At 37.8% G+C, this 19,891-nt stretch overlaps 1 protein-coding gene across 3 annotated transcripts in view; it reads left to right on the forward strand.

Annotated features, from left to right (window-relative positions):
* The window catches only part of TENM3 (teneurin transmembrane protein 3), a 349,238-nt gene that overhangs the window by 290,710 nt on the left and 38,637 nt on the right, over positions 1-19,891 (forward strand). For 2 of the 3 annotated variants that reach the window (XM_059844573.1, XM_059844574.1), the window contains 7 exons: positions 1,283-1,499; positions 2,550-2,669; positions 3,068-3,329; positions 9,924-10,191; positions 10,733-10,876; positions 14,549-14,798; positions 15,206-15,226. In XM_059844573.1, coding sequence (XP_059700556.1) covers positions 1,283-1,499; positions 2,550-2,669; positions 3,068-3,329; positions 9,924-10,191; positions 10,733-10,876; positions 14,549-14,798; positions 15,206-15,226 — 1,282 coding nt within the window. The remainder of the gene's footprint in view (positions 1-1,282; positions 1,500-2,549; positions 2,670-3,067; positions 3,330-9,923; positions 10,192-10,732; positions 10,877-14,548; positions 14,799-15,205; positions 15,227-19,891) is intronic. The other variant, XM_059844575.1, reaches the window with a different exon arrangement.

Genomic DNA, 19,891 nt, shown 5'->3' on the forward strand with positions numbered 1-19,891 from the left:
TGATGCTTTTTTCAGCCCTTTTATTTTCCCTGAACTGATTTCAAAGTCAGACAAGTTAAATAAGAATTTTAGATGTGCAAAAGAACAGCAATCCCACTCCTTTACTATTTTGCCAGTCCTCTAACTGATTCACATAGCACAGCACTACTTAGAAGAATACCTTTAGAAGATCTCTGTTTACTTACAGTCTTTCAACATATGATTGAACAAAAATGGATGCAATTTTTCCCTTCAGAAAGAAGTTTTACTCTAAAGGCAGATTCTTTTGTGAGACAAGCAGTCATGGGTTTCCTTCGAGTGTTGCATTGGTATATTTTTCAGTTCAGTGCAGCAAGCAAGCTCCCTCTCTAATCTAAATGGAATAATAAAATGTTTGAGCTATTTCAGTCTTGTTGTTCTTTTGGGGAAACAATTATCAGCTCTGTGATACCAGATTACATTCATCTAGAAATTTTCTGTAGCTGACATTTCCAGGCTCATTTTCCTTATGACTTTACTTACAGCAAATTAGTAGTTATCAATTTGATCTTGATTTTAATCTTTGATCAAATTAGATTTCCAGGGATGTGACAGATCTAATGTTCCACATATGGGAATATTTCAGCACATAACTATAAAAGCACCCATGTGTTTAAATCTTGTTTATACTGGCCAGCATTTCCCATCCGTTTATTCAGAATAAAATCTAAATGTTAAATACAGATTTTGTTCTCTCATACATTTTCATGTAGAAAACTTGTGGAAATTGCCTTGCCACTAGCAACAAAATCTTTCTGCCAAGGTATAAAGGAATCCACCTTGATACATGTTGTGAAATATTTAAAGCTACTTGCAGCATAGATATTACTAAAAAACTTGAGAAAAACAGCAGAGTGGGAGTTACTTGTTTCTTTTCTCTAGCAAGTCAAATAACCTCACATAAAAGCTAATTAGACCCACTAAAATGTTTAATATTTATAAGTTAACAGTGTATGCAGAGCCTGAGTGCCTTCATTTTCTGGTTTGTTCAACATGTTTTTGGAAAAGTCTTGAATAAATAGGTTCATTTTTACACGATACTGAGTATACCGAGTATATTCAGCTTGCATGGATTTTCATGGGAGTTTAAGAACTCAATGGAAACAAACTCTCTTTCTTTAATTGAAAGTGAATTCATTAAAATCTTAATTATGAGTATTCTTTCATACTACATAATTTTTTTCATCTCCCTGCTGGCTGGCTCATTCCAATGCACAGGGGCAGGAGGAAGAGTTTGTTCATTTGTGTGACTTTCTGCCAACAGATGGGCTAGTTGACTGTATGGATCCTGACTGCTGTTTGCAGAGTTCTTGCCAAAACCAGCTTTATTGTCGTGGACTGCCTGATCCCCAAGATATCATCAGCCAAAGCCAACAGTCGCCATCTCAGCAAGCTGCCAAAGCATTTTATGACCGGATCAGTTTCCTCATCGGAGCAGACAGCACCCACGTCATACCTGGGGAAAGCCCTTTCAACAAGAGGTGAGCGTGACTCATCTTGTACTCATGAGCACACAACTGGAGAGTGGGATTCATGTGAGGAGAAGATCCACTATGACTGAGAATTTCTGGTGTGGATTTTGAGCACAGACCTTTTTGCTTAATATATCAAATTGCTTGTTTTGTCTCATTTCTTGCAAAATTCAATTTACCAGTGCCACTAGGTTACAGAAGGTACTTGCCATGCTTAGTATCTGTATTCTAACAGGGCACTTCATTAATGATTAAATAAATCTTTATTTAACCAGTTGATTTGGGCTAGCACAGTTGGAAATATATCAAAGCAATGAAAACACTTCAGAAGGAAAAGCAAAGCTGCACTTTTTAAACTGAGCTCACTAAATAATATAAATTATGAATTAATGTAATAGAACTGTTAAGTGCACAACAGTATAATTGCATAAACTATTTGACTGGTGCTCTATGAAGCAGTAATGACCTGAAAATAAGCCAGTAACAGGAAGCAGGTGTCTGGGATCTCACTGAGTGAAAGATGATTTACACTGGAACTACTGCGTTTGCAGTAATTTAACAGCATTAATGTGTTTGGGCACAGCAGTTGATTAAAAGTTGTTGCACCAATGTTCCTTATTGCTCTTTTAAATTTTGTATTTCACAGTCCCTGCAGTTTTACAGATCGCTTTGATACTAATTGAAAAGTACATTTTTCTTTAAGAGTCTGCCGGAAATATGACTTATAGTGGGAACATATAGAGTTTATAAGTTCTTAAAATTCTTCAGTTAATTTCTGCTCTTAGTAACACAGTACAGACAAAATGTAAAGTCAACAATACTGAAACAAAATTATTATCTGCAGATTCTAAGGCATTTGTTTATATAGTGTAAATTATGTGAACTTGTAAAAGGGTTAGAATCTGAGGAATGTTTTCTAAATGATAGCTGATAGCATGTGGAGAGGGGTGGGTTGGGTGGGTGAGGGTGGATGTGTGTGTGTTCACTCACTAGCTTTTATTCATGCAAAAAGAACAAAATCCCCCAAACTTTTAATTTGATCCTGCATCTTTTTCATAGTCTTGCATCTGTCATAAGAGGCCAAGTATTAACTGCTGATGGAACACCACTCATTGGAGTCAATGTTTCCTTCCTACACTATCCAGACTATGGATATACAATCACTCGACAGGATGGAATGTAAGTTCCTTTTGAAGCGCTTATAAGTCATAAAGACAGCAAAGGTGTTACTGAAGAGCTGCTTGTAAAACTGAGACAATAAAATAACAGGAAAAGAAGACATTAGGAAACTGATTGACTAAAGTAGTACTTTGACATTCCTAAAATGTAAAACATGCTGATTATTATATACTGTAGAAGTAGAAGGACTTGCTTAATTTAAACGCAGCATCCCAAATTCTCTCTTCTCTCTGTGCAGTATAATGTAATGTAATTTAATTGATTCCTCCATTGTTCCCAGTAGAGCCGTTCTGCACTCAGAGCAGTACAATGGAATGAAGAATCAATCAGTAAAATAGAGGCTGTGGATGGCTTTGGGAATTTGCTGACTAGCTAGCCCTCTTGGGGTTTTTCCCTAGGTTTGACTTGGTAGCGAATGGCGGTGCCTCTCTGACACTGGTGTTTGAGCGATCACCGTTCCTGACACAGTATCACACAGTGTGGATTCCCTGGAATGTCTTTTATGTCATGGACACCCTTGTCATGAAGAAGGAAGAGAATGACATTCCCAGCTGTGATCTAAGCGGATTTGTAAGGCCAAACCCTGTTATCGTGTCATCGCCTTTATCCACTTTCTTTAGAATTTCTCCTGAAGATAGTCCCATCATCCCAGAGACACAGGTAAGGTGTGCTTCAAATAAACACAATTTTATGCCAGGCTAGTGTTCAGCAACCAGAATGAAAACCATGCACTGCTGTTCAAAAATAAGTAATTCCGAGTAAGTGCTAGGAATTTGTAACTTGTGATATTTTCAGACCAATTTATGTATTCTGTGGGATGGTTTTTAAAATTTCATCTGAAAATGGTAAGCAAGAAAGCTGTGTGCACATCAGTACATTTGTTTGCATCACTTAATTTACAGAATATGTTTAGCATTCAAGCACTGGCCCATAATAAGGGTACACTATGGTACATTGGCCTTTTAGGATTGCCCTCTTGTTAGAAGTCACCTCAGAGACTGAAAACAAAAGATGTTTTTTCACTGTGTCCTAAAGACACACACAGTTTGAATTATGTGTTTAGTCCTAATAAATAGCATGACACACAGGTTTTCATAAAGTGAAAGAACTCTCTGCAACACTGAGGACAAGCCAGTGAACTTGTGATCTAATCGCCTTCTTCAGAACATGTAACTAAGACTTGACATCCGAACCTTGATTTAAATGGGGAAAACTATAGAAGAAATGGGAGGTTTTTAAAATTTTTTCAAGATAGTTGTGTTAGATTCCTCCACCTCAAATAATAGTCACAAATACAATGATTAGTCTCTTGGCTCTTAAAGCATTTCAGTTCCATTTTAAGAAGTAATGTATGTCTTAGTGTTGATTTTCAAACTTTTCCTAGTGAAACAGTCCTCCTTCTCCCTCCCTCTTTCCCTCTCTCTCCTTCTCTTGCCCCTGCTTCCACAATGTCATAATTACATAGAGCACTCTTTTTTGCATTCACTAAGAAATGTCCTTGCCTCTTCAAGAGAAACACAGAAAATGTATTCAAATGTTTTCATGCAGAGCTCTTAAGAAAAGAGCTAAATCATTAAGCAATTCATGGTAGGAGCAAGTTTAAAGGAAAGATGTAAGAAAATTACAACTAAACACTCATACAAATCTAGACTGTGCTAGGAAATTGTTGCTTTTATCCTCACTATCATTTCTGTGCCTTTGATAGCTGCAAGTCAATTAAAAGAAAGTATTTTCAAAACCGAGTCCACTGAAAAACAGCTCTGATTTACTTGTTTTGATTTACTTGTTTTGGCAACAGATGATAGATTCAGTTCCTGAAATTACGGAAAATGGCTTAGCTAGATATATATCAAGAAAAAAGTTATGATAGAAGAATGTCAGAAAATACGCATTTTAAAAAACCCCTTGTAGTGTCTAGGTAAACAAGTTATTTCATGACCAGGGGGACTAATGAGGTCTGGGTTCCTACTAATTCCCACCCACTGCTGTAATTCCATCTGTCTGTCACATCCAGTCCTTCCCCACAGGCTGCATTCAGCCTTTTCTTCTTTCTCATGGGAGTCCCAAATTGACTACTTCTTCCCTGCCGGAGCCTTTTTTTTTTTTACAAACATAAAGGAACTGAATTATCTTTAGAGATTTCTACTGTTACTTAAATTGTGGTTGAAATTGTCTTCCAGGTTCAAAATTTGTGAGGTGGGAGGTCTGATAGGCAGGACTGTTGGGTCAAGTTGTCTCCCTAGGAAAAGCAGCTGGAAGGGAAGATATTCTCAGTGAATCCAAGGCAGTTGGTGCTTCTGGGTGATTTATGATGAGGGAAAATGGTACTCTTGTTATGTATGCAAAAATCCAGTTCAATGCTATGTAAGAAAACATTAAGCAGTTCTTTCTTCTATATTCTTTGCTTATCCCACACATAAATTTCCCATACATCATTTTCTTCTTCAGCAAGTGGGAGCTGCACAACTGTGACTGGCATGTACCCCTTCGGGTCAGGTTCCCCTCAGAAATGCATAATTCTCAACAATCTGTCACCCAGAAAAATTACTCCTCTCATAAAAGATGGGCAGAACCAGATAGTATTCAAAACTGTATGTTCAGCTCCAGAAGAACTGCTGCTGATCTTTTCATATAAAAAGGGGCAATGCCAGTTTAAGGTCTGTGAGCCTGGAGGAAAGCATTACAGAAAATAAGTTGTTCCCCATGTTCTTGCAGTCAGTATTTAGCCACCCTGTTCGTGTGCTGTGACAGCACTCACTGTCACGTACTGCAGGAGAAAATGATGAGCTGCTGTAATCATCATCCCTTGAAGTGCTTCATCATCCCTTGGAGATAATGTTTCCAAGAGTGTACTTAGTGGCTTATGAATCCCAAATTGATCAGAGGAGGAATTAAAGTCTGTGCCAAAGGAGCAGTATGAAAGAAAACTGGAAAAAAAAAGAAAGGGCGAGCAAGGGGAAAGAACAAACACAGTGGGTAAAGAGGTGATCACAGACCCAACAGATCATTACTCAAGAGGGCTGATAATAACATGTTAACTAAATTTGGACTGCTCAGGCATGATTTTATCTACTATTAATTGCAAGTTACCATGCTTTGCCTAGACTTAAGTAGCTGAGATTAATCGGTGTGGAATGAGGCAATAAACTGCATGCAGATGAGGGAGTTCAGGTTAAGCTGGAGCTGCTTTCATGTATTAGGTAATATTGTTACTCTCTTTTTCCTAATAATTTCCTAAAATGTCTGTTTTCCATATATTGCCATGTGGTCTGGCAGAAGCCCATGTGAGTCACAGTGAGCACTTCTGAAACTGAGTATTTGAGGTTTTCCCTCTCCTAAACTTCCATTAGCTGCTGTTATATGTGCTTGCAAGATGCCTTCTGCAGGTCCTGAGCCTCTTGTTTCCATCACTTCAAGTGTATGAGAGAATGAAAACTGGATGTTTTCCTTCAAATTGTATATTCAAGGTTCTTCTCCTCAGACTCTTTCTCACTACTGGCAGTAATGCGGCAGAAGTTGGCAAAATTTACTTACCCAGAGGAATTCAGGATAAAATATAAGCCTCAATGACTAAATAAAGATAATTATTGGTAGTTTCAGGGTGGCTAGAATTTCAGCAAAGAAATTAACCTATTTTAACATTTAAACTAACAACATAATAGGATATCTAAAAATCTTAGTATTCTATGGATGCTGCACCCTAGTTTCACTTACCTAAAATCTTCAAGTTTTTTCAAGTTCTTACTGAGAAAAAAATGGAAATTATTTGTAAAACCAAAAATCTCCATTTATATATCTCCTTCTTTTCCAGCATGTTTTATGGTTTTCTTCTCTTTTGCTTTCTGTTTGAGACTTTATACATACCTTTTTCTTTATTCTGTTATAGACACATTTTTATATTTCTATATGTATTTGGCTTTTTCCTTCCCCTCTTCTCTGTGGTACCTAAACCATGTTTTAAGTCTAGAAAAACACTAAGTATTTTTACCCTTTTTATTTCTCCTTGATTTAAATGGTAATTTAAGAGCCTCAATTGTAGGGGAAAGCTTTTTTTTTTAAAGGAAAACATTTTTTCTGTCTTGAAATGAGCAGTTTCAGCTTCTACTTAAAGTATAATTTTGGTACTCCTTAATCTCAGCCTTTATGTAATAGCAGCAGTTGCTAGTATCTAAAAATGCCATCTTTACCCCTCTCAAACCTAGATCATGTTACATTTTAATGCAGCAGCTCAGCTGTTATTTCTCAGCAAACAACCTTTTTATGACACTAGGACTAAAGTTTGCACTCATTTGTGAAATTTGTCCTTAAATCCTCTATTGAATTTGTTCACTCTGCCAAAAAAAAAAAAAAAACACAGCAACACAGCAGACATTTCTCCCCCTAACTGAATTACTTATTCAGTGTTCTGAATACCATCAGAGCATGTCAGCTGAATTATATCATATTTTGGGGCAGAAAAGCATTCTAGAGCCTGGACAGCTTTAGTCCTGCTGGCCATGAGAGATGAGGAGCCTTGCACAATTTATGTGACTCAGACACCAGCTCAAACTCTGAGGACAACAAGCCCTGTGAAAATTGAGGTGACCCTTATCTCAGTCCCCTAAGTTAAATATTTCATCGCTGTCCTTAGGAGAAGCTTGATCATCCATAAGTAAAATGTCAGCCATTAGAATTTGGTGGTTGGGCAATAACTCAGTCCCCTTAGGGTATCAGCCTTTCTGAAGGTAGTTTGATACTCAGTCTGGAAAAGGTGAAGCACAGACAGCTTGGTTGTGTTGGTGATTCCTGATGTGACTTTTATTCCCAGTGACTTTCCCAATTGCTTTACAATTGATGTGTTGTCATGGCTCCCGTAGGAGCTCTCTGCTGTGCCTGATGATTTACCTTTTTGGATGTACATGAAGCTGTTTAATTCTCTTTGTAATGCTTGATTCTGGGAGAGAGATTGAGTTGCATAACCTTTCCAATACATTTCTAAAGTTCTCTAGAAAATAAGTTACTACAGAGGATATTTTATGGAAAAAAGGAAGTTATAAGTCAGATTTCCAGCAGGCATTTGAGACTTCTGCAGAAACTAATAATAGGGGTTTAGGTTTTCTTTTAAACCTCGCTGAGAACTGCATGAGTGTCCTAGTTTCTAATTTGATAGTAATCCAAATACACAGTGGAATTTCTTGAAAATTGAAACTTCAAGGTGTCCTCTTTATTGCCTGTTATCTCAGCCAAGAGTACTGGAAGACCACCTATGTGTTTAACACTGCTCTTCCACAGTTGCAGTTGTAAAAGAAGCAATGGTCGTAACAGGAGACCACTGAAGTCCATTAAATTGTGTCCTATTACAAGCATATTATTTCTTTTTCTCCTCTTGCTTACAGAGACCTCCATCTGTTAGACTAGCTTTAATGTGCAGTATATGAGAGTCCTGCTGGTGTCTTGAGGAGGAATTTGTCTTTTGTTCCTGGGTGGTTTGTGCTTTTCCTTCAAAGTCTCAGAAAAGGAATATGCTCACAATCGCTTACCTCTCTAGAGAGAAGTGGTTTTGTTCATGTAGAAAAGATTTGCCTGTTCTCTGGATTAGACAGTCTGTATATTGAGCTGAGGGAAAACAGACTAGATTTACAAAGAGAAATGAGGCCACTCTCACCTCCTTCAAGGTGACTACTTGTCATTTCTTTTCAGCCAGGTTCTTGGTGGGGATATAAGAAATATTCAAAGAGTAAGAATTAAGAATTTAAAAATCGTAATTCATTTGTCTTGTATCTTCCAATTCATACTTTATTTCCTAAAGCTCTTTTATAGTCTTCCTTAGAACAACAGTTTTATGTCTTCATGTATCAGATGTAAATAATTATAATGCCAGACAGAGTGTCAAAGTAGTATTTCTGAAATTTTGTTACTGTTGCTGGGAAGGAAGTAGATATAATTAATACTGTATAAACCTTTCTGTAGATCCAACAAAAATGCTAATGTAGAGGATGCTGTACCATGTGTTGCCCTCCTTGAACATCAACCACATTACTTCACCCTATTCAACACAGTCAATTTTTTAGAAGCAGTGTCCAAGGATTTTTCTGGCATAGAGAGCTGGCGGCACTTGTGTAGTAGCCAGGTTTTGATCTCACTGAAGTCTTAAGCCTGGTATTTGTGACAGTGCTCTTCCTGAAGTCTGCTTTCCACTAATACTAAATCATGTTTGGTCTTCAGATTTCAGGACCAGGAGACAGAAAAGTAAAATAAACCCTTCTTAATTTACTCCCCAAGAGTGTTCCTGTAACACCACTAAGGTTTTGGGCTTGTGCTTCAGCATCCTGTGAACTTTCACCAAAGAAACATTACCTTTACAAGTGTCTTTAGCTACATTTTTCTTCTTTTGTTTGTTTCAATAAACCAGGATACCCGGTAGCTGTTCACTCCAAGTGCTGGCTGCAGTGTTTATGTTCTGACTGAGGCATAGAACAATATAGGCTGCTTTTATCCACATTTCACAGAAACATTTCACATCCATCCATCACCCACAAAACCTTCTCAGCTCAGAGGCAATGACAAGGTAGAGGAGGGGAGGAACCTTTTAAAAATAAAATTGACTCATTCCACCTCTCAGAAATGTGAAAGTGATAAGCTGATATCTGAGTAGTGAATATTGATCAGAAAATATGGAAAAACTTTCCCTGAGGCATCCTAGTTATCTGTCTTCAAAATAAATGGAAGAATGGTCTAGTTTAAAGTATTTACAATCCAGTGGTAATGCAAATAATAAAATACCTGGGAGTTCTTCCTGCTCCTATAGGAGAAATTAGGCATCCCAACCCAGATCTCAAGCTTTGCTCTCCTTGGAGGCTCTACTGCCTTTATTAGACATGCCTTTATTAGCTGGGACATGGGTGACAGCACAAAAAGGGGTAATTTTCACTTAGTTGAAAGATGTTTTTTTTTCCTCTTCAGGAAAAATCATTTGGGAATGTTTCTCACACCTCCTTTGCTCCCCATAAAAAAAAAAGGAGATAATTTTGAAATGCTTGAGCAGAAAGTACCAACTGAGCAACTCCAGTATATTGAAGAATTTAGACTTGACTTTTTAGAAAAAGCGTGAAACGTTATTTATTTATGGTTTTTTTAACCATGAAGGCCAAATACAGGTGATTTTTCCTAATGGATTGTCATGTAATAGGTTAGGCAGCCTTTTATGATAGATGCATTGTTTTGTTTAATTTCCAAATAATTTAAATGTTGTATTTTTCTCTTAATGATGCATAGGTACTTCATGAAGAAACAACAATACCAGGAACTGACTTGAAGTTATCATACTTGAGCTCCAGGGCTGCAGGATATAAATCTGTTCTGAAGATTACTATGACCCAATCTGTTATACCATTTAATTTAATGAAGGTTCATCTTATGGTGGCAGTGGTGGGAAGACTTTTCCAAAAATGGTTCCCTGCATCCCCAAATCTAGCATACACCTTCATATGGGATAAAACCGATGCATACAATCAGAGGGTCTACGGATTATCTGAAGCTGTTGGTATGTGTTACAGAGGATTTTCGTACTTCTAGTGTTGTTTTGAAAATAGGGAAGCACACCTCAAATGCTTGTATCCATTAAGAAAATGTTTTGCAGAATAAAATTACATCAGTGCATATTAAAACATATTGAAAAATACTAATCTAAGCTTTGAATTATGAGAAAAAAATTACTTCAGAAGGAAAAAGAAACCACTTTTCATGCATTTTTAACTTTTTTTCCATCCCATGAAGTAGCTCTCAGCCTAATAATAATGGTGTTTAGTCTGCACACTCTGTGTACTTTAAGTAAAGCACAATAGCAGTATGACTTACATCATAAAATGGATTTCCTCTGTCTTAATTCACTTACTCTTAATAACTAAAATATTTTAATAACCTAAGGTGCTGGTTAATATTTTCAACATGTCTGAGAAGCCATAGGAATTTTCATGTGTCCTAGGAGAGGAAAAGAATGTGTGTAGTTTAAGGAAATCCCATTCTTGAAACTCTTCTTCCAAATGAGATCCTGTACTGAATGAGGACGTGTGCTGTTATTTCAGTGTCTGTAGGTTACGAGTATGAGTCTTGCTTGGATCTGACTCTCTGGGAAAAGCGCACTGCCATTCTGCAGGGTTATGAGCTGGATGCCTCCAACATGGGTGGTTGGACGTTGGATAAGCATCATGTATTGGATGTTCAGAATGGTAAGGGGTTGATTTTCTTCTTGCTAGTTTTACTGCTCTACTGTCCTGCACTTCAAGTCTCTCATTCCAACTTTTTGCTATTTGCTTTATTTTTTTTAAAAAATGAAATTATAGAATATTTTGCAAATGGTAAATGCTTTGTACTTCCTCTCTCCCTAGGGAAGTGGTCACATCACCAAGCCAGTCAGAGTTAGCAGAAAGTGTTAGGACAATGTTCTCAGGCACACAGTGTGATTTATCAGGGGTTTATCCTATGCAGGGCCAGGAGTTGGACTCAATGATCCTGTGGGTCCCATCCACCTCAGGATATTCTTTGTTTCTATTATTTACACTGAGTGTCATGCTTCTGCATCCTAAAAATACATATGCACGAATAAATTCATCAGTCTCTGTTAGATATTCTGTGGTGGGTTGACTCTGGCTGGACACCAAAGCCACCCAGTCACTCCCCAGCTGCACAGGGGAGAGAAAACAGAATGGAAAGCTCATGGGTTGAGATAAGGACAGAGACAGATCTCTCACAGTCACTGTCATGGGCAAAACAGAATTAACTTGGGAAAATTAATATAATTTATTACCAGTCAAATCACAGTAGTGTAGTGACAAAGAAAGCCGGTCTTAAAAACAACTTGCCCAATCCTCCCTTCTTTCCAGGCTTAACTTTACTCCTGAATTTTCCACCTTCTCCCTGCCAGTGGTGCAGGGACACAGGGAATGGGGGCTGTGATCAGTTCACCACACTCTGTCTCTGTGGCTCCTTCCTCCTCAGGGGAAGGACTGCTCACACTCTTCCCTGCTCCAGCATGGGCTCCTCCCACACAGGCAGTCTCCATGAACTTCTCCAGTGTGAGTCCTTCCCACGGACTGCAGTTCTTCACAACTGCTCCAGTCTGGGTCTGCTCTGTGGGATGCAGTATTTCAGGAACAGATGGCTCCAGTCCTGGCAGCAAACCTGCTCCAGCACAGGGTCCTCCCTCCTTGTGTGCAGAGGCCCTGCCAAGAGCCTGCCCCAGCATGAGCTTCCCAGAGGGTGACAGACTCCTTTGGGCATCCCCTTGCTCTGGTGTGGGCCCTCCAGGTGGGTATGTGCTCCACCATGGGCACCCATGTTCTGCAGGGGCACAGCTGCCTCACCGTGGTCTCTCCCATGGGCTGCAGGGGAATCTCAGCTCTGGCACCTCTGCAGCACCTCCTCCCTCTCCTTCTGCAGACCTTGCTGTCCGCAGAGCTGTTGCTTGCTCATATTCTCACTCCTCTCTCCATCCGCAATTTGCTGTTGCACAGTAACGTTGGCATCAAAGTGCATTTGTCAAGCACGCTGCTCAGCAACTGTTTGCAGAGTGCCATGCTAAGGAAACCTCAGCCCAACACTAAACAGGAATAACTTTGGAAAAACTTGGCTGTAAGCGTGTAGGAAAAGTGAAAGAAACAGTCACATAGCTTAAAGTAGTAGTTGGTAGCACTTGGTTTTCATGCAAGAGAGGAATCCAGAGTAATTATCAGCAAGATTGTCAGTTCTGCAGTACTTGATGTCCCGTGAAGGTCTCCCCATGGTACACAAGCTTATGTGTAACACAGTAGTTGAAACCTAAAGCATTGCTTCTGACTATTAAGGAAACGAGGTAACCAAATCAAGGCAAAAAGTGTCATTGTACCTAATTTAAAATTTAAAAAAAAAAAAAAAAAAAAACAACAACAACAAAACAACTGTGCAAATTATTGTGAAGTAATCCATCTAAAAATGTAAAGAGCTATAATTACAAATATATATGTAAGATTGATTCTGTTCACTGGGTAAATTGATGATGGCTTTAAATTATGTTGAAGAGTACATTTGACAAGTAATGACTTTTCAAAGTGTCATGTGTCTAATTGAATAAACCAAGTGGAGAGTTGTAATGACAAGGTGAATGAGATGCATAAATCTATTCAGCAGAGAGTGCAGACAGTGTTTGCACGGAAATCCAAACTACTGCAGTAAATAGTCTAATGTACATCTTTTACTCGGTGATAATAGAGGAGAAATGTGAAGGACCAATTTTTCAAGGTAATGACAGAATAAATCAGGTGCAATAGTGCACTGTGCTGACTTCTAGAATTCCTCTGATGAAAATTGTAGAACTCAGCTATTTCAGGCAAAATTATAGTGCCATGATTGTCATAAGTGATGTAATCATAGGAGAGGGGATTTCGTATACTGTTAATGCATTCTAGATTTAACTATTCATGAAAAACACATTCTTCCTCTTTTGATTTAGATTACTTTTGTAGATTACTTGCCATTAGGTTTCCATAAACCACGTTCATTTTTTCCAATTATATCATGTTTCAAATTTTATCATATTGGTTTTGCATTTATAATCTCTTGCATTTTATAACATTAAAAGCAGTGAAGACACCTAAAACATTTTAAGAGGAAAGCAAGGTATTTTTTTCTCCTACCTTTCAGTACAAATCGTGCACTTTGGGAGTGAGGAGGGAAAGAGACATACACCTTAAATTTCTTCTAAACTTCTTAAAAGATAACTGTATCCTTCAGCTCCAAATTGCATGAAACTCTGGGCATGCAATCAATAAAACCCAGATCTCTGTACACTACAAAGTGACGTGTGGTTTACACGGCTTATACCACGGAAAGACATATGGTGACTCACGAGTAGACCTGTAATAGCTGACCATTTGTAGAGGACACCTTCATGGATTCTTCATGAGATTGAACAATGAGGGTCCTGGCAACACTTTAACATACTTCTTTTTTTTTTTTTCGCCACAAGACTGAAGATTTAGCATAAAGCATCCATTTCTCCTCTCAGATTTCCTACGTAGGCTATAAGGAAGAAAAATACTGCTGGCATATTGCTTTGTCTTCACAAAATTATTGTTTCTTTCATGCCTCAAAGCAGAATTAAGTTTTAGAGGCAGGTTGGCTTGGCACCACATTTTTTTTGTTGTTTTGACATTTTTAATAACTGCCTATAACTGCAGATATGGTATTGAGGCAGGCTTTGTTGCCAGAGGAACACTTTTGTTGTGAGCTGAGTAAAGAATCTTTTACAATGTAAAATTGAGGCAATCGACAACTTTTTGAAGTGGCTCTTTAATTAATAGTTACAATTTGCAACAGTAATCTACTTCAGATTACATTTGAAATGATACTCAAAATTAGTTTTACCAGGACTTTAGGAATACAATTTGCAAATATATTCCTTTTTCATGTTTTATAAAGTACTTTAGAATTTCAGTCCTTTCTGGACTGTTTCAAAACTGTAAAGATGCAGGAACCTTCCTTCCATTAATATGTTTAACATTTCCTCCAGCATGACAATTTTTATTCTGAATTATAACTATAAAAATCATTAACATTAAAAAAAAACAACTGAAAAAAATTTGGGATTTTAAGAGCTACAATATTTAGTGTTTCTACTAAATTTTGTGGACAAAGTAATCCAATGCTTGCGTGTTTATAACCTAAATATAACTATTGGTGTTTTAATAAAGTTGTTATTTGTAGTGAGGAAAATATGGTGGTGAAACAATAGAAATTCGTTGAACTTACATTAACTAGCTAAAAGAATATTTTCAATACTTTTGCACCATTTTATGTGTATACATTCAGAATTTTTATAAATGTTACTGGGTTTTGATTTGGTTTTTTCCTGTATTATCTGGCAGGAATCCTCTACAAAGGAAACGGTGAAAATCAGTTTATATCTCAGCAGCCCCCAGTTGTCAGTAGCATTATGGGCAATGGGAGACGACGCAGCATCTCCTGTCCAAGCTGCAATGGTCAAGCTGATGGTAATAAATTGCTGGCTCCAGTTGCTTTAGCTTGTGGGATAGATGGCAGTCTGTACGTGGGGGATTTCAACTACGTTCGGCGGATATTCCCATCTGGAAATGTAACTAGTGTTCTGGAGCTAAGGTATGTCTTTTTCTCATCCTGGACTTTTGGAGTTAGGAGTCATGAGTTTGTGGCAAATTAAAGTATTGAATAAGTTTCTGACATTGTGTGAGTTTCAGTTTGCAAATGCCTTTGGGAACAAAACAGAAGTTGAGTCAAAAGATTTTAAAAGTATTTAAAACTGAAATGAAAACATTTTACCCTAATAAAATATTTTAACTATGCTTATCTAAATGTGAGAATTTAATCTACCCAAAGTAATAATTCTGCAGATTTTAAGAGTTAGCATATGTGGACAATGGACAATCATTCAACACTTCACTAATGATAGATGTAAATGTTGCCTTCTTCTCTCTCATCTTTTAACATCCTTTCTGAATGTTTGTCTAATAATGTTTTTCTGTTCTTTTTTACTTGCTCCCACCAAGAAATAAAGATTTTAGACATAGGTAAGCATTCCTTAAAGAAGATTTATATTTTTCTAACTGTTCTTCTTTCTTTTTTAACAAATGAATGCTTATAATGGGCAAGTCATTTCTGAGATGTATTACTAGAAAAGAGGAGTATTTTTCAAAAATAATGAGTTCATATGTTTTAGTTATGTCAACTGTCAGGCTGTATCGTCCTTTCTGATGAGTTCCTCTTTTCTCATCACTCTCTGTCCACAGTCAGGCTCCTTGTTATGCTTGTGTGTGCCCTCCTTTGCTGTTCCCTCATCTCTGCTCACTCCTTGCTGGCAGCTCTTTTGCTGATCCTATCAAAACTCACTCATTAATCAGATACACCAAATACGATGAGAATGGCATATAAAAGTATCAAGGGAGTTCATTTCATTAGCCTTTTGATGTTGAATCTTTTCAGGCTCTCATTTAACAGATTTGTTTCTTTAGTGGTGAGCTTCTTTTAATAATGGAAGTTGAAATAACAATAACACAACTCCAGGAGTTGAGATTTTAAAATACACTGAGCCTCACAAAATTGGTCATAGAAACAACAGTAATTAGAGGATTGTAGTAGAGCATTCATCCATCCTGGCATCGCTACAATAATGGCAAGAACAGAAGAGTAGGTGGATGCTTAGAATTGCTTTCCACAGCAGCTGGTGCAGATAAGGAGGAAAAAAACCAGTCATGCTAAAATCTTGTTGCAGACATTAAACCCTGCAAATATTTGTGGCAGAACTGCTAAGTATAGAGTTTAGCAGGCCCACGGTTACCTTTCTCTCCTTTTTGCTGCCAATCATTTTCCTTCCTTGTTTTTAAACAAATCCCAGAGTCATATCTCTGTTGTCCTTGTTTTTTAAATTCACTTTTCTTTGGACATACTTCTGTGTGAGGAAGAATTTTTACGTTTTCAAAAATATGTTTCAGATATGTTAGGCAAAAAATTCCATGACTAAATAAGGTGTCTGCATCAGTGCTAATGATCAGAACTGGTTCTGTGGCTTTTTTCCCAGGGATGACTCGAAGGCAGTCTCTCTTGTCTGGTGGGTTTAGGGTTTAACTATTACAATTAATTTATATGTGTCCCACTACTCTTAAAAGAATTATATCCCTTGTGGTATCATAATGTTGTGATTGCAGCTAGATAGGACATTGTCTTGGCTAATATATAGAATGTGGAATAATACTTAAAATGGGCACGTGAAATGCACAAAAAGGGATTAAAGAGTGGATGCATATTGAGGTTTGTTTTGCTGTGATTTAGAAGTGCCACCCTCTCCTGCCTCTGGCAGAACCGTGGTCACAGCCTCAACTGCAGCGTTTCAGAAACTGGATCCCTGCATGTAAGAGAAGTTGGTGAGGGAGAATACTGAAGCTTTTCTGTTTTATTCATGCCTAAACATGCAGAAGCTCCAGGTAGCAAAATTGCAGTCATACCAAACAAATTAGTGTAACAGCATGGGCCCATATAGCAGCTGTGGAGTGGGGGTTCCTCCTGGGGCAGAAGGAGACATAGAAGACTGTGCAGAACTGGCTGTGCAGGAGCACTTGTGGAGCCAGTAGGCAGGAGGTGTGGAGCCCACTGTGCAGCACAACACAGTTTATTACGAGTCTGAGTTTTCTCTCACATCATACAACATTTTCCCAGTGTCCACTCTCAGCCTTAGAGATTTGCTGATGAGAGACTTCCTAAGCCAAGAGTGTGATCTTTATGTCTAATATCCCCTGGCAGCTTTTTATTCTATTAATTTAGCTGCCTTTTATTTAAGATGTGTAAACTTTCAGATCCACCAAATCCTCTTGTCATGGGCTCTCCAGCTAAGGACACACTGTGAGACCAAATACCTTCTTTTGGCTGCATGAATTCGTGCAGAGTCTGTGAAATGCTACAGAGGGAAGCACATCTGTCTGGCCTGTAAGAGGAGAAGGGAGAAAATGTCCAGTTTCACTGGCAAGCCTTTCAGACTGCTGAGGAGATTTCTACTTAAACTGCAGTTTGGAAAAAAGCCCTCAACAGACCACTTTGCAAAAGATAATTGCTAGGTATTAGAAGAAAATGCACTAAAAAATGCATTCCCAAGTAAAACTACTGAATGAGGCTAAATGCTAGTTCAGGTCTCTTGTCTATTCAAGCATTCACCTTTCCTGGCCTATAAACACAGTGTTTCAGCACAGTGTGATGTGTCTCCTACCTCAAGAAGCTTGTACTCTGTTTTATAGAGAGAGAATGCAGATCAAATTTCTCCTCTCATGTACCAGTGACCTCACATTTTTTCACTCTCAGAGCTGAAATGATGTCTTTATACACACTGCTGCCTGTGGGTGATTAATGCTGATAGACATTCATGGGAGAAGTCATTTTTAGAAGGACTTTGAAGACAGTGAGGTCTTTTGTAGGCTATGGCACTATCCCAGATTTATAGAGACCCAGAAAAAAAAGTCTAACAAAATATAAAAACAGCTTTGAGGGGATGTATGGTTTCGAGGGCACATAGTGAAGGCTAGAGAGACAGGGACCGAAGCAGGAGGAGTATTTTCAAAATAACTGTACATGGAGAATAGTCCAGGTGATCTCACAGCTAAAGAATTAAAAGACTGGCCTAAGCAAGATAAAAGCAAAGAGAAATAGATTGTTACAGCTCGGTGCACATGTGTGCACACTTTCAATTCAAAGCACTTACTATTATTCAGCACAGACAGAACAAGTTAATTCTCAGACATTTGTCTTTACAGGAGTCAGTGTGGGTATGTAACTCCATGTTTTGCAGGCTACTGAAAGTGATTAGGCAATACTGAATGAGTCACTAAGTCACCGGCTGGGGATTTCATTTCTTTGCATTTGATGTTATTGGTAGAAGGCAGAAGCTTATTTTCCTTTCAGGGTACAATGAAATTGCATAAACTCTGCAGCTTTCCAGCTGCTGGCTGCTTATCCCTGTACTATTTTTGAGATCTGCATAGTGCTCATGGATGTTTTCTGGCTAGAAAACAAATGTAGTTTTCACTTGACAGTTACTCAGTTCCTCAAATTGTGCCTTTCTCCCATCAATTATTGGGAGTTTCTACTGGCTAAAGCTTCCTTGGCTGTGCAACTTTCACCTGAAAAGAAATGCTGAGGTTAAGCCTGTTGTATCAGCTCAGAAAGGAGCCACTAGACATCTACATGTGGCAAGCTGGAGTTTCTGTTGATTCAGTAGTAATATCTGTGCACTTCCACTCTTTAAGAAAATAAGAAAATACATTTAAATTATCAGGTGTATATTTTTGGTTTGATGAGGATACTGTACTTACTGTGAGAACTCATCTCCTGATTTCTTTTTTGTTGGAATTAATTAGAATGTACATCTTCAAATTTATGAAGAAAAGAGCTTTAAAATTTCTTTTTGGAAATAAATAATTGTGTTAGGCATAAATTACTTAAGTTTTGATTTGATGACTTCTTATTCCAATGGCTGGAAAATATGATTGAGGCAATGTTAGATGGCTTGAAGAGAGGTACTTTAATTTAGATTTCAGTAGTGTAAGAAAGAACTTTATTTTAAATTACAATGAAATAAAATTTAATTACACATTTCACATCTTGCAATGTGTTTGTATTTGAAGTGTTTGCAAAGTTTCTTAAAGACCAAAGTAATCATGTAAATGGGTATAATTTAATTTGCAGTCTATGGAGGTATAAATAATTCGTACACTACATAGTGATCATATTAAATGATCGCTGCATAAATTAAGGTTTTGAAAATACCTTCCAACTATTTAGCACATTGGCAATAATAGATTTGTAACAGACAGAAATTTAAAGTAAGCCTGCATTTGATTGTTTTCAGACATGCGGTACAACACTCAGTGCAATAGCAGAGCTTTTAAAGAGGTGCTAATCACTGTGTATTTGATTTCATTAGTCTGTTTCACTTGGTTTCATTCGTTCTGAACCAACATGTTAAAGTCTTAAAACCAAATAAAATCCTATTTATGCAACACATTTTTTCTGTGTTTTTGTAATTGGATGGCTATAAAAATCTGTCCCTGCTAAAAGACATAATTTGTTCACAAGTTGTTCCTGTTGGTCTCTGTTGCATTTTCCAAGTGGCGGTACATAAAAATGTGTTACATTAGCACAGTTACGTATTTACAAAACGTGAAGTGTAGCATTCTGTGAACAGATGTTTGGCTACCACCAGACTGGTAGATCTGTTAAAGCAGCGCTTTTGCAAACATCAGAAGTGACTGTTCTGACACTCTGCTTCAATCCATGAGGGGAGCATCTGAAATTACCTCATGTATTTACATGACCTTATTTCAGCTCTTCATGCCATAAATTAGGTCAGGAATCCCAACTGCAGTGGGTTAAGTTTCTACATCATAATATAACAACACAAAAGGTAATCTCCAGGGCTGTTTTTTTCACCAGCAGGGAAGAAAAGACAGTAATTCTCAATTATGTGGCACCAGTGGAGAGGCGAAATGTACGGTTCTGGGAAAATGGTTAGCAATATATATTTTCACTGTAATAAAGACTGTGCTGGCATAGTTAGTGGATTTCTGCCAATGTGTACAGTTATTTGAAATATGACTCTGACTTAAGAAGAATGGAAAAGCTCTGCTTGGTCTCTGGTGGAAGGGATGACATTTCCTAATGCGTTAAATCATGCGTGTCACGCATTTGAAAGC

The sequence above is a fragment of the Haemorhous mexicanus genome, chromosome 4, assembly GCF_027477595.1.
Source record: "Haemorhous mexicanus isolate bHaeMex1 chromosome 4, bHaeMex1.pri, whole genome shotgun sequence".
NCBI lineage: Eukaryota > Metazoa > Chordata > Aves > Passeriformes > Fringillidae > Haemorhous > Haemorhous mexicanus.